Source organism: Apiospora phragmitis (genome assembly GCF_038363925.1).
Source record: "Apiospora phragmitis strain CBS 135458 chromosome Unknown utg000010l:1.0-9815664.0:1.0-9183399.0, whole genome shotgun sequence".
Taxonomy (NCBI): Eukaryota; Fungi; Ascomycota; class Sordariomycetes; order Amphisphaeriales; family Apiosporaceae; genus Apiospora; species Apiospora phragmitis.
This window is the reverse complement of record NW_027117409.1, coordinates 1966497-1978439: the sequence shown is the minus strand read 5'-3', so window position 1 is coordinate 1978439 and position 11943 is coordinate 1966497. Positions and strand designations below refer to the sequence as shown.

The window sequence follows — 11943 nt, the reverse complement described above, 5'->3', positions numbered from 1 at the left end:
GGGGAAGCTTTCAGTTAGGTAATGAGCCCAACACCCCTACACACCCCTACCTAGCAGCACCTATCAATCTAACCTAGCACCTACCTACATGTACATAACAACGCCAAATGTTGATCATCAATACCAAACCAGATCATTGATCATTCGCACCGCAGATTTTCGGAGAGAGACAAACCTGATGGGCAACCATACGTGAGTCGCGACAAGAGAAAAAAACCCCGGACTTCCTCTCTCGCGATATGTCCACTAACCTTCGTCATCTAATCTAGGTCGGTTCAGAGATCTGCGCGCCCCGACTGCCCGCCCAGCAACTACCAGGTCCCTGCCTTTCCCTCTCTCTCGTGGCCGCCGGAAAGCTGTTACTATGCGCTCTACAACATCTGGGACTCTTGGCGCTTTACATTGCTATGGACATTCATTCTCTATGCCATATTTCATATCGCGGCGGCGGCGGCGGCTCTCGCCATGCAGATTGGGAAGAGGCGTACGACCTGGAAGTATATGTGGACCGTACCCGTCATATACGCCTTGATAGCTGGCATTGAGGCCCTATTCACCGGCACCGTCACAGGTGTAGTGTCAGTTGCTCCCTCGTCTATTCGATGGCCTAACTCTCGTATTTGTACTGACTCGCTTGGTAGTGTCGGCGCTGTCTATCTTAATGGGAACTTTGTGCTGTCAACCTGGGTTCCCTTCATCTGGGGCTGGATCAACGTTCTCGTGCTGGTTGTCTCGTCTTTCTCCATCCAAGGCGGTCTATGAGATGAGACAGCTTTCATCTGTTTCTTACGTGGACTTGGCGCCCGCGGTTCCCGAAGCCTTCTCTGTGGCCTGGGGTGCAACGGCAGCCCTCAGGAACCTGGCCGGGTTGCCAACTACCACGGTATACGGCGCGACATCTTTGGTTACGACGCTGCCTGCGCCTACCGTTGAGCCCAACCAATAGTCACGCCCGCCAGCACGGTCACGTTGCCACCGATCCAGCAGTCATCTTCGATGATGATGGGCGCGCCCATCTCGGGGCCGTTGTATCCGTTGCGGACAAACGGATCAACTGGGTGCTCACCAGAGAAGAAGGAGCAGTTGGGACCGATGAGGATGCGCGAGCCCACGCTTATGGGGCAAGTATCAATCCAAGTACTGTTAGAATTGACATAGGTATTGTCCCCAAACCTGGTGCTGGTTAGCTCGTCATGGCTGACCGACAGGTGTAGGCAAGTACCGACATCACATTCCGTCCATAATCCATCTTGATTGGCCCGTCGCACCAAACATACTTGGCCAAGAGGTCCTCGTCCTCTTGGGGAGTGGGAGCTGGCGGTGGTAGAGGCGACTTGTCGTCCTGGATCCTAAATAGAAGAAGAAGGATGTTCAGGAAAAGGCAGGATTGGGTATATATGGTGTAGTGGCGTATGGGATATGGTCTCACATCTTGAATAACTCTACCAGACGCCGGCGGGAGACGTCACCAGCTTTATTGAACTCTTCACTGGCAAGCCGGCATCGTCTCCGATCAGCTACCAAGCTCGGTGTGAAAGCGTAATACATGTCTCCTTTGCGCATGCGGCGCAAGTTTTCCTCCTCGTCAATTTCTTTTAAGTTGATCTGCTGCATAACGATGACCGGAGCCGTGGTCTTTCTAAAATAGTAGAGAAGCTTGGAGTTCGGACTTGCCTAGGTGCAGTAGATTAAGTAAATATATTTAATGACTATCAGGACTCGAGGAGTGTACGGTAAATAAGTAAGCCTAGGTACCCCGCGTTTACCCGGAGCACCCTGTTATGACATCCCAGTTGACGACTGCTGCACGCCCTATACATAATGGGTCCTATACGTTCTGTCCGGGGCGAGTGCTCGGTGCAGTGTTTTACCACATCAAAGCTTATCTATCGTACGGACACATTATTATTTGCCTGCCTTTGAACTCCGCCTGCGGATTATTTCTATGGGATCTACCTTCTTTAGGTAATAAGTTCTACATGTACTTACTGCCGCACCTTTCCGCCCATTGTTAGGCCTCCTCCCCAAAGAGGTCCCCTGTAGTTTCTACTGTATCTACATTATGTTCCATCCCATGCGAAACATGCTGCTCTAGTGCCACGACCGAAGTGGACACGACTAGAATGCGGCTCACAACCAAATAGGGCCAGTCGCTCACTCACTTCACTGCCGTTACGTAGACAGTGTTGGTCTTGGATTTGTGTGAAGGCGAGGCTCATACCCCTTGCATCTCAGATCTCTTTGTTCACAATCTGCCTGCCCTCACCCGTATGACCTCACGACAACAAAAAGGGAAACAGCCTGTCTTTGTGACACGATGCAGTCCTCATTCAATGGGTAAGCCATAGTTTCCCTTTTTCTTTCTCTTTCAGGCATCTCTTGTCATGGTTCCCCAGTCGTCGTCAGTCACTGTGACTGTTCCTTGAGGGCCTGCGTCACACACATAACTCTTTTCTGTCTCGTTGGAAACTACGTTACGCCCTGATATGTCAGACACTGGTCCACCTTCGCCGTCTCTGGGCAAGCCCATGAGGCCAGAGGAAGACACCTCTGACGAGGGTACATCCGCGGATGATGTGCCTACCAAAGATGCGCTTGCGCCGCCACCACTGCTGTCGTTGACCAATGACTTGGAGGCTGAAGACTTGGTCTCGCCCATGGTGCCCAATTTCCCACCCAAGGACACCAAGATCGAGGCCAACGGCAATGGCAGTGCAGCGGAAGTGGCAGCAGTCCCAAGGGCTGGGCCAGCGGCACCTCCTTCGGGGAGTGGGCCGAGGGGCCCATGACCCCCATCAGCGCCGGCTTCAACAAGCGTCACGTCCGCCGAAGCTCGCGCCAGTACCCCAACATGGTCATAGACACGTCCAAGACAAAACTGCATCCTCCTCCTCCCCAAGCATCCGCCGCCGAGAAAGACCCAGGTGCTAACCCGACTCTGCCTCTCAGCGCCCTGCCGCGGCCCCCGGGGCTCGAGTACCACCCGGGCGGGAAGAAGTCGCTCGAGGGCATCGCCGTGCGCGCATTCTGCCCTGGCAACGTGCTGTCGTTCTGCCTGTCCCTGTTTGTCGCCATCCTAACGCTGACGTCGTCGGCCCTGTGGCGGATCCCGTTCTTCGTGGGCGCGCTGGCCCTGTTCCACTTCCTCGAGTTCTGGACGACGGCGCGGCGCAACACCAAGGAGGCCGGAGTCAAGGCGTTCCTGCTGACGGCCAACTGGCCGCACTACGCCATCGCCCACTCAGCGGCGATGCTCGAGTGCCTCGTGACCAACCTGCTCTGGCCGCGCCGGGCCTGGGCCCCGCTCTACACGGGCCCCGTCCTGCTCCTCCTGGGGGTCATCCTGACCTTCATGGGCCAGTTCATCCGCACCGCGGCCATGCTGCAGGCCGGATCGAGCTTCAACCACATCGTCCAGACGTGCCTCGACGGCCACGAGCTCGTGACCACGGGCATCTACAGCGTCATCCGCCACCCGGCCTACTTCGCCTTCTTCTGGTGGGGCCTCGGGACGCAGCTCGTCCTTGGCAACCCCGTCTGCTTTGTTGGCTACGCCGCCGTGCTGTGGCGCTTCTTCAGCATCCGTATACGCGAGGAGGAATTGTGGCTGGTGAACAAGTACAAGGAGGATTATCCCGAATACAGGAAACGTGTCCCTACCCGGATACCGTTCATCGGATAAGGACATTCGAGGATTGTTTTGGCCAGCGGAGTAGTGGAAAGGAGACATGTTTTGCATTCCTGTCAGCTGGTTTCCCGGGGGGCGTTATAGGTGTTGCATGGTAGCGCCCCAATGAGCGGGAGGGTGTGTTAAGGGAAGGATTTCTGTATATTAACGAGAGTGGTTTTTTACAGAGGATATGATTGCTTTAAGCCCTGCGGTTCTGACTGATACACAACGGATACCACTTTAGGCTTTCTGTATAACGGGCTCTACAATAACCCCTTTTCCCCTTTCTTGTCTAATCCAGTGTTGCGTTGGTATGAGATTGCCTAATGAATTTATAAACGCGAGGGAGTACCCGGAATCCTCCAGTATTCGTCTCCTGATTAATTATCTTCGTGAGATCAAGACTGCCACGAATCTAGCGTGTGTCAATATCGGGAGCCCCTTTTCACGCCTAGTTATCGTAGCAACACAGACCTGCCTTACCCAAAATCAAACCATCTGACCCGTGTGCCGCTTGTCACTTAATAAGACATTTTTCTCGCAACCCTCGCACCAGGTTCTAAGCACAGAACCGATATACTAACTTTGCCAGCGTCATCGACGCTGCCCAAAAGCACTACTACGATGCCCATGTTACCAATGGCGCCATCGACGCTTATACGGCACACCTCCACAAACTACCGAATTTGGTGCGCGTCAGCGTTTGTGAGCAGCGCCCGACAACATACATGAATGGCATATTTGATCGGGTTCCTATGGAACCCTAATAGAAGGTAGACGCGGCGATACGGTGAAGACGATAGTGTGGTGTTCAAGTCTTCAGAAGTATCCTGAATAAATATGATCATGCTGGCGGACATCAGAATTAATCAAAACTAATAGAAGGCAATATTGAAACGTCTATTCAAGGGGTTGAGAATGTTATCCAAGTATTGACTTGGCTTGGCTTCGCTATTGAGCTATCCTTTAGACGTTAAAACTCTTCCATTATAAGTAAGCCCTATACTATAACCGTGGGCTCACACGCTCTCAAGATATGCATCCTGGCTTGTTATGATGCCAAACGGCGCATTTCTTGTTCATCATGAAACAGTGCAATCAAGCAAGAGAAGAAGAAAAGTAGGTGTGGTCATAAAACAGTCATCATGGATAACTTTCGTACTTTCATAAAGCCTCTTGTTCTTGACAGGGCGACGTCCTGTTCTCCTATTGATGCCTCCTCGACCGCAGTCACCCGCAACCCAAAACCCGCTCGCGGCGGGAGGCCCCCAGGGTATATGGCCGCCCGTTCTATAGCCGCTGTTCAAGGTTGCAAATCCGCTTAACTAGGATGAAGTCACTTCTCCGTAGTATACTAATAGCTCTGTTAAGCCGTGGTTGCCTGGTTAGAACCTGTACCAAGGCACGAAAATATAATCTTCCCAACTGCAAGAGCCAGTATTACAGTGGTGTATAGCTGTAACCGACATGGTATGCAAGCCACAACAAAGTTTGCAACAGACGCTATGGCGGAGTGTAAAAACTCGCATGGAAGAAGTCATGTGGGGACGGCAGTAGCAGCAGTCGTCCATGTTCGGCATGCATCTGTGTCGTTGCTCGGTAGGCCTCGTCTTGAGGGATCCGTCTCCAAGACAGCCAATGTTGCCGACCTTTGGGACGGGCAGATCGTACTGTGTAGCAGCTGTATCAGGGGCGCTTCTTTCATCGCTAAGATCCTTTCTCTTACACTCCTCAACCCCCTGCGCCTGATTCCCCACGTGATGGAGAGCTACTGCCCTTATGTCGGCGGAAGAGATTCAGTGCGTTCATGCGGAATCTACTTGGTCTCTTCTTCAAAGATTTATCATCCTTGGCGCCATTAGACAGGTCCTCTTCCGAAGTCATTGGTTCCGTGTGGGGGGTATGGGCGGTGCGAGGTGGTTGACGTCAGAAGATGCCGCCTGAACGTCTGGTGGACGCTCCAGTGATTCCTGGCTGATAATGCTAGTACCCTGAGTACTGGGCGACAGCGGCATCTTCCCGGTCGTAGCACTAGTCGCTTGGGATGCCCAGTCGCCCGCTGAATACGGGACAGAGTTGCTACCCTCAGTGGTTTCACTACAACGTTGCTTTCCGCGACGCCCCACGTGGTGTTCGGCGTCATGCAGACTGAATGGATCGCTTGCGGCAAAGTCCGCACCAGAATCGAATTCGTTCGATACCCCATTGAGTTCTCTGTACTCTCCGGGCTGATTCGAGCCAGATTCGTTCGTTGCGGAAGGGTGGTCATTGAGGTGCTGTGCCGGGCCTAGGGTCTTACCCGATGAAGAGTCCCTCGAGTCTTGAGGCGCAATCGCGATACTCATACTGCGCGGCGACAGCGTTCCTTGCAAACGCTTCTTCCTGTCTTCTTCCATCTCAGGTAGATCCTCGATGGCCGTCTCAAAAAGAGTTTTGTTCCCTTCCAGTTCGTCCACGGTATACTGCATGGACGGTAACAGATCTGCAACACCTTGGAACAGAGGAATGGCGAACATATTCATGAAACCGAGCTGTGCCTTCGCCAGCGAGAGGAAATCCTTCCGAGGCTCCGAAATCAGGGACGAAGAGATGCCGATTTGGTTCTCCATCGAGGCTTGCCTCGAGAATTCGTCGCAAAGAATGTACATCCACTTCAAAGCAGTGTCAAACTTCCGCGCCTAGGCATATTTGTTTAGTACACCTCGTCAGACGGAGAGCTGTTCAACGGAATATAGACTCACAACGTTGCTAATATCGGCACACTTGATGAGAAGAGCGCATATCAGCGCCGTCTCGGATTCCAGTGTACGCCCATTCCAGCCGTCAGTCGAGTGATTCTCCTGGAACCTCTCCTGAAGATTACCGAGTTTCGTCATATAGTCAAAGTGTAGTCCCATGTCAGTGGCAAGGATGGAGCTAATCATCAGACTCCGCATCTTGGTACTTTCAAAGGCCAACGGCCAATATCTTCGCAGAATCTGCGAGTAGGCGGCGCAGTGAAAGGACTCGAGAACGGATCGATCGTTGTAGAGCTGAGCCAGTGGGGCATTGAGCACGACCAGGAAGCCGTTATTGACTCCTGGATGGCCAACATCGTGACCAATGGCGCTGATCAAGAGGGTCAATGCCTCAAACGGTTTCAGCAGGGCTGCCAGGGGTGATTTCGGCGTTGGTGTAACATCAGCGCCGGACTGGAGAGGGTACGGCGGCAGCGCGCCAATGCGGCCGAGAAAGTTGAAAGTAGCCTGCAGAACGTCGACGGCGTGACGGAAATTATGGTAGGGCACGAACGTATTATACGCAGCCCGGCACGCCACGAGGAACGTGATTAATTGATCTGGTAAAGCATGAGCTGAGCACATTCAACAGGAAAGACGATGGCAGTTTCTGAGAACTCACCGGTTGGTAATCGCCACTGCTCAAGTTCAGGCATAGAAAACGCATGCTTGAACATTAGACTTGCGGCAACGAGAAGCTGGTCATCCGAGAAATCATGCGCACAGAAATGCCACTTTCCAATGGCTTTGGCTATCTCAGCCCGATTATCTGCAGACACACAAACTCTGACATTACCAATTCCAGGAACGTCCTCGTCGCCAGATTTGCAGATGCCGGTCATGAGACTAGACACCATCGCCTCCCGCAGGTAGGAGAAGGGAGCCTTATCGTCATGGACACCCACCCATGACCGCTTGCGACCCCTAGTAATTTCAAGCTGGGCTTGTTGCTCCCTGGCAGCTTCTTTATGGGCCCGATAGGCGTGTACCTCGAGTGTCGTCATAGTTTTGGCATGCAGGGGACTGGCCATAATGTCGATAGCGCCCGAGTCTAAACATGTCCTCAGAATCGTGTGATTCGACGATAGCCTAGCTGCGTCCGGTGATTGGTCCAGATATCCGGAGTCTGGGCGCTGCTCGGAAGCTTGACTACTCTCATGGTCTTCCGTCGGCGGACTCTGCAGCAAAGGGAAAGTGACGACTGGAATAGGGACGACTAATTTCGAAAGGTTCCTCGAGTGAGTCTCGTAAACGATTCTATCCAACAGCCTGAGTCCGTAGGCCTCGCCATCCACACACTCCTCCGGACTGGCTCTATCAGACCCCTGCGAATATGGCGACGGGTCGCGAGAAGAATTGGATGCTAATCTCTGCTCGTCATGCGAAACCTCTATAAGTACTATCGTAGGCTTCAACTCGATCATAGCGGTATCGTGTAATTCGAAGAGGGTCGAAATGCAGGCAGCTCCGGTGGAACATACATGTGCTACAAGCGCGAGGTCGCAAGTTAGCGGTTACATTCTTCAAGGCCCAAGGAATCATATAAACACGGCATACCGTTCCCAAACGCGTGTAGAATAAGCTGCACATTGCTGCGTAATTCACCGGAATCACCCAATGCTGCACTAATGTCTTCCGCCGTGGAAGAATTGGCCAGCTGTGTATCGCATCGCACATTGCGATCAACATAGATCACATTACAGGTAGCACTGTCCATTGCGATGATGTTGGTATGGCGACGGCCACCAGTCTTGCGACTGGAGCACACCTAAACTCTTGGTTGCGACGGCGTGTCTCCTCTCGGTTTCGGCAGGCGTGTCCAAATGCGACCAAATGCGGAAGGAAGCCGGCAGCCTTGGGGCTCCTCAATCGACACCAGGAAAGGACGTGGCCTTGACAGGCTGATAACCACTTCTGCAGCACAGCTGAGAGGGTGAATCATGCGCACGAGGCGACCACGCATGCGGCAAAAGTCGGGTTCGGGCAGGTCGACAGGTATGGGCCGGTGGTTATATAAAGTCGCAAAAGGCCAGGCAAAGATATGTCGAGTCGGTGCGAGAAATTGATGACATGGAGTATATCGCGCGCGACGGGTGGCTACGCTGGATGGTGTGGTGGCAGGTCGCGTGTGCGGGAAGGGGGGGCAATCTGGAAATGAGGTATAAGAGAAGTCGACCGTCGAGTCGAGTCGAGACGAGGGTTACACTGCAAGAGAAATTGATGCTGTTGTTTCAATGGGTTTCTAGCAAAAGGACTGGAATGATGGTGGTGGTGCAGTAACCAGTAGTACTTGTACGTCGTAAGTCCCGGATTGGACGTGGTCGCATCTGAGTGAGTGCTGGGCCTGTAGCGTAGCGTGTGTGCGTGTGCGTGGTGTGTGTGTGTGTGTGTGGTGTGTGGGCAGCAAAGAGAAAGAGAAAGAGCCGATCAATCTAAAACTGCGCCGAATCCTAGTAGTACATACAAGCAATTGCAAGATGCCGGGTCGAGTGCCTGACAGCACGGAATGGCCGTCGATGACTGGTTAGGACAACATGCACAAACAACAGCGTGAGGGTGCAAGCACAATATAACCAGCAGCAACCATATAAGTGAGCGAAGGTGCCTGGCTGGTTGAATTTAAACGAATGGATTGACGGGGAATGCTGGGTATGGTCCTTTTTTTTTTGTCGATGTTGTTGCAGTCGAGTTGTCCTTGTCGACCACAAGTCAATCGTGCGTGCGTGCGGGTGGGTGGATCTCTCTTTCTGTCTTCTGTCTGTTCTGCTCTCTGTCTTGTGTTGTCTTGTCTTGGACCGCGGGATCGCTGTCTGCTGCAAAGTAACAACAAATTACGAGATGTGGTCGGCCGTCTTTTTGCTCAATTGACTTTGGCAGGGTGGTTTGCTGTTTGCTATGATGCGCAGCCGAGTCCAATGTCTTTCTTTCTCCGTGTCGCTCAATCTCTCTAGGAAAATGGGGCCCAGGAGGTTTAGAAGGTCAAGAGGCAAGGTAGCATACTGGATCGAGGTATGTATGTATGAATGTGGTAAGAATTGGGACAAGACCGAAGAATATGGCCCCAATGAATGAATGCATGGGGAAAAGGGCAGTGCTAAGAGCAAACAAGACAAGGTTTCCCACACACTTGCAGCAGTTCATGGTCAAGTCCGCACCATTGGCTAACCCTGGATAACTGCATAATAATGTACCTGTAGTAATAGTATGCCCGCGACTGTCATAGCGTCCAACAAGCCAGATCAAGAACTGCGACACGATCCGGGAGATACACTCGGTATTGGCTTGTTGCATTTCTCCAGAGAGGATCCCCTTCGAAGACGAATGGGCCATCACCGTGTTTCTTACCAATCTCGACTTCTTTCTGTCTTGACTCCCGACATCTTGTACCATGTTATGAATACCCGAGTCACCAAGCGATCTGCAAGCGAACTACGACTGCAGTAGACCAGGAGACAGATGCTACTTCCGAACCGCTTGCGCATTTGCAAAGGAGAGAAATCGTCAAGTGATCAACAGAGTATACTCAACAAAAGGGCTCGCCACTGCCACGGACTACGGTATCAATTAACATGCATGCATGTATGTATCTGACCAATACGGGAATAATGCAGGCAGAGTACAACCACCACACACCTTACCTGTCTGTCAATCAACTGTCTACGTACATACTTACTGCATACTGGGAAGGTCGATAAGGACCAGACCAGACCTCGATCGGCGTTGCTAAACAGGCAAGGATTGTACAAGGGCCGGCATTTGCTGGACGATCCACCCCTCCGTTAATACCTCCTGTACAATTACATACGCCCCGTCTATTTGGGGCCTTGGTCCTTCCTGCGCTGTTTCTTCTTCACTCTCCCTCCCCAGTGCCAGTTGATATCTGCTCCTTGCACTGGTTGTGGGTGTTATATGTGTGGCACAACTATTGATAATGAGCACGGGCGGCTCGTGGGCTTGCTTCTTTTTTTAGTTTGGCCGGTACAGATAGACTCTCGTCTGCAGTACGTAAAGTGTCGACCGCGAACCCCATTTTGGTCTACCCTCTCACGGTAGGGGAAAGAGACTTGCGGGTCTTTTTACACGTATCCTCTCCAGAAACAATATGTAAGCCTCATCTCGATGGTGAACCGTGTGCCATTTTGACTAGAGGTTTTGATGATATCAAGCTGACGATCGGGGCTCCAACCCGTAGTAACCATGGGCCGGTATCATGAGCCAATTCGAGTTGACTGTTTGTCAAACAACGAATGCGATACCACGTACAGCAGCCCACGCACAGCCTGTGGGGTTTCGAAACACTGCGTGCGGGTTCAGCTGTGCGATGAGGTTCTCATAACTGATAGTGTTGCTGTGTCCCGTCGACTTATTCTCCTGGTGGCGATAACATTGGGTTGAACGCCATCAACAGTAGGTACATGCATGTGATGAGGCATGAATGCATGTCTCTGTGTCCAAAGGGATGACCACACTGGAGGGTGGAATTGTACGGTAGTACAAGTACCCGGTTGGGCGCATTTCTGTCGGGGCTCCCATCCACTCAGGGATTTCCAATCGACAGCAATCAAGCTTCGAGAAGAGTCAGCCAGACAGAAAGCGCGACGTTGACTGGCTCAGTGGCTGCAAGTAATGGGTTGGATGAGGGGTGCATGTGGACCGTCGCACACGTACATATGTACAGGTGGTGTAGCACCGCCCTAACTGAGCCTAACAAGCTTCTGCCCACCTTCTAGAAGCCGCGTAGGAAGATGAGCGAAAGATGGGCGAAAAAAGATCGGCGGCTCTCACCTGTCACGACCAAAGAATCAGCGCCAAGACCAGGCTAAAGCGCCATGCGGGCCAGGGCGGACAAGACGGGTTTGCAGCACCATCGCGCACCCACCCACTCCGACCAGCCAATGACGCTTCGCGCATCAGAACGTTAATAACCCCGTTTGCTTCTGCGCTTGTGCCACGGTTGTACATAAACCTACAAGACGTATCAGGACCTATGCACCGTAAGTCGTCGTGAACGGCAGTAGGGCTGTGACATGATATGTAATCTCTGGCATACTCTGGCTGCCCTTTCTCTGTCTCTTGTGTCTAGAGTTGATATACCCTATCGTGCGATTGCGTGTACTTTGATGCTCGCGAGTGGCAGCAGTTGCAGTCGGGCCGCTCAGCGAACAGGTCTGATCGAGTCGAGGCCGTTTTCGATAGCGTAATACTCAATCTCTATAAAGATGGAGAAGGCGGAATGAGGCGGAAATAAGTAAATAGAGTCAATGAACATGAAGCAGTCTATCTCTGGTTATTGGTCAGCTCGACCCAAAATAGCAATAGTTGAGAGTATCGGTATCTGGCACGGTACTTGGTTAATGTAGATGTTACGCCGTGCGGTCACCAGAACAATGTCGGCAGAACGTCTCTTCCAAGACAGAAAATAGAGAAGAGAAGAAAAAGCTTGCCATTACTTTATCTTATCTTATCTTCAATAATTCTATGCCGTCTAGTTCGCTT

The 11943-nt window shown here is 52.2% G+C and overlaps 4 protein-coding genes across 4 annotated transcripts; 3 read left to right on the top strand and 1 right to left on the bottom strand.

Moving 5' to 3' along the window:
• Window positions 1–178: 178 nt before the first annotated feature.
• On the top strand, window positions 179–762 carry PG994_010389 (uncharacterized protein; the record flags this gene model as incomplete). Its single annotated transcript, XM_066861798.1, has 2 exons — window positions 179–192; window positions 270–762. 2 exons carry the CDS (start codon window positions 179–181, stop codon window positions 760–762), a joined length of 507 nt encoding a protein of 168 aa, XP_066710908.1.
• Window positions 763–2486: 1724 nt separating this feature from the next.
• Window positions 2487–2789, top strand: PG994_010388 (uncharacterized protein; the record flags this gene model as incomplete). Its single annotated transcript, XM_066861797.1, has 1 exon — window positions 2487–2789. One exon carries the CDS (start codon window positions 2487–2489, stop codon window positions 2787–2789), a length of 303 nt encoding a protein of 100 aa, XP_066710907.1.
• Window positions 2790–2851: 62 nt separating this feature from the next.
• PG994_010387 (protein-S-isoprenylcysteine O-methyltransferase) lies at window positions 2852–3682 on the top strand (the record flags this gene model as incomplete). The annotated part of the gene is made up of 1 exon (XM_066861796.1): window positions 2852–3682. One exon carries the CDS (start codon window positions 2852–2854, stop codon window positions 3680–3682), a length of 831 nt encoding a protein of 276 aa, XP_066710906.1.
• Window positions 3683–5550: 1868 nt separating this feature from the next.
• On the bottom strand, window positions 5551–8164 carry PG994_010386 (3'5'-cyclic nucleotide phosphodiesterase; the record flags this gene model as incomplete). The annotated part of the gene is made up of 4 exons (XM_066861795.1): window positions 5551–6348; window positions 6412–7007; window positions 7070–7933; window positions 8005–8164. The coding sequence occupies 4 exons, from the start codon at window positions 8162–8164 to the stop codon at window positions 5551–5553; spliced, it is 2418 nt and encodes an 805-aa protein (XP_066710905.1).
• Window positions 8165–11943: the final 3779 nt, after the last annotated feature.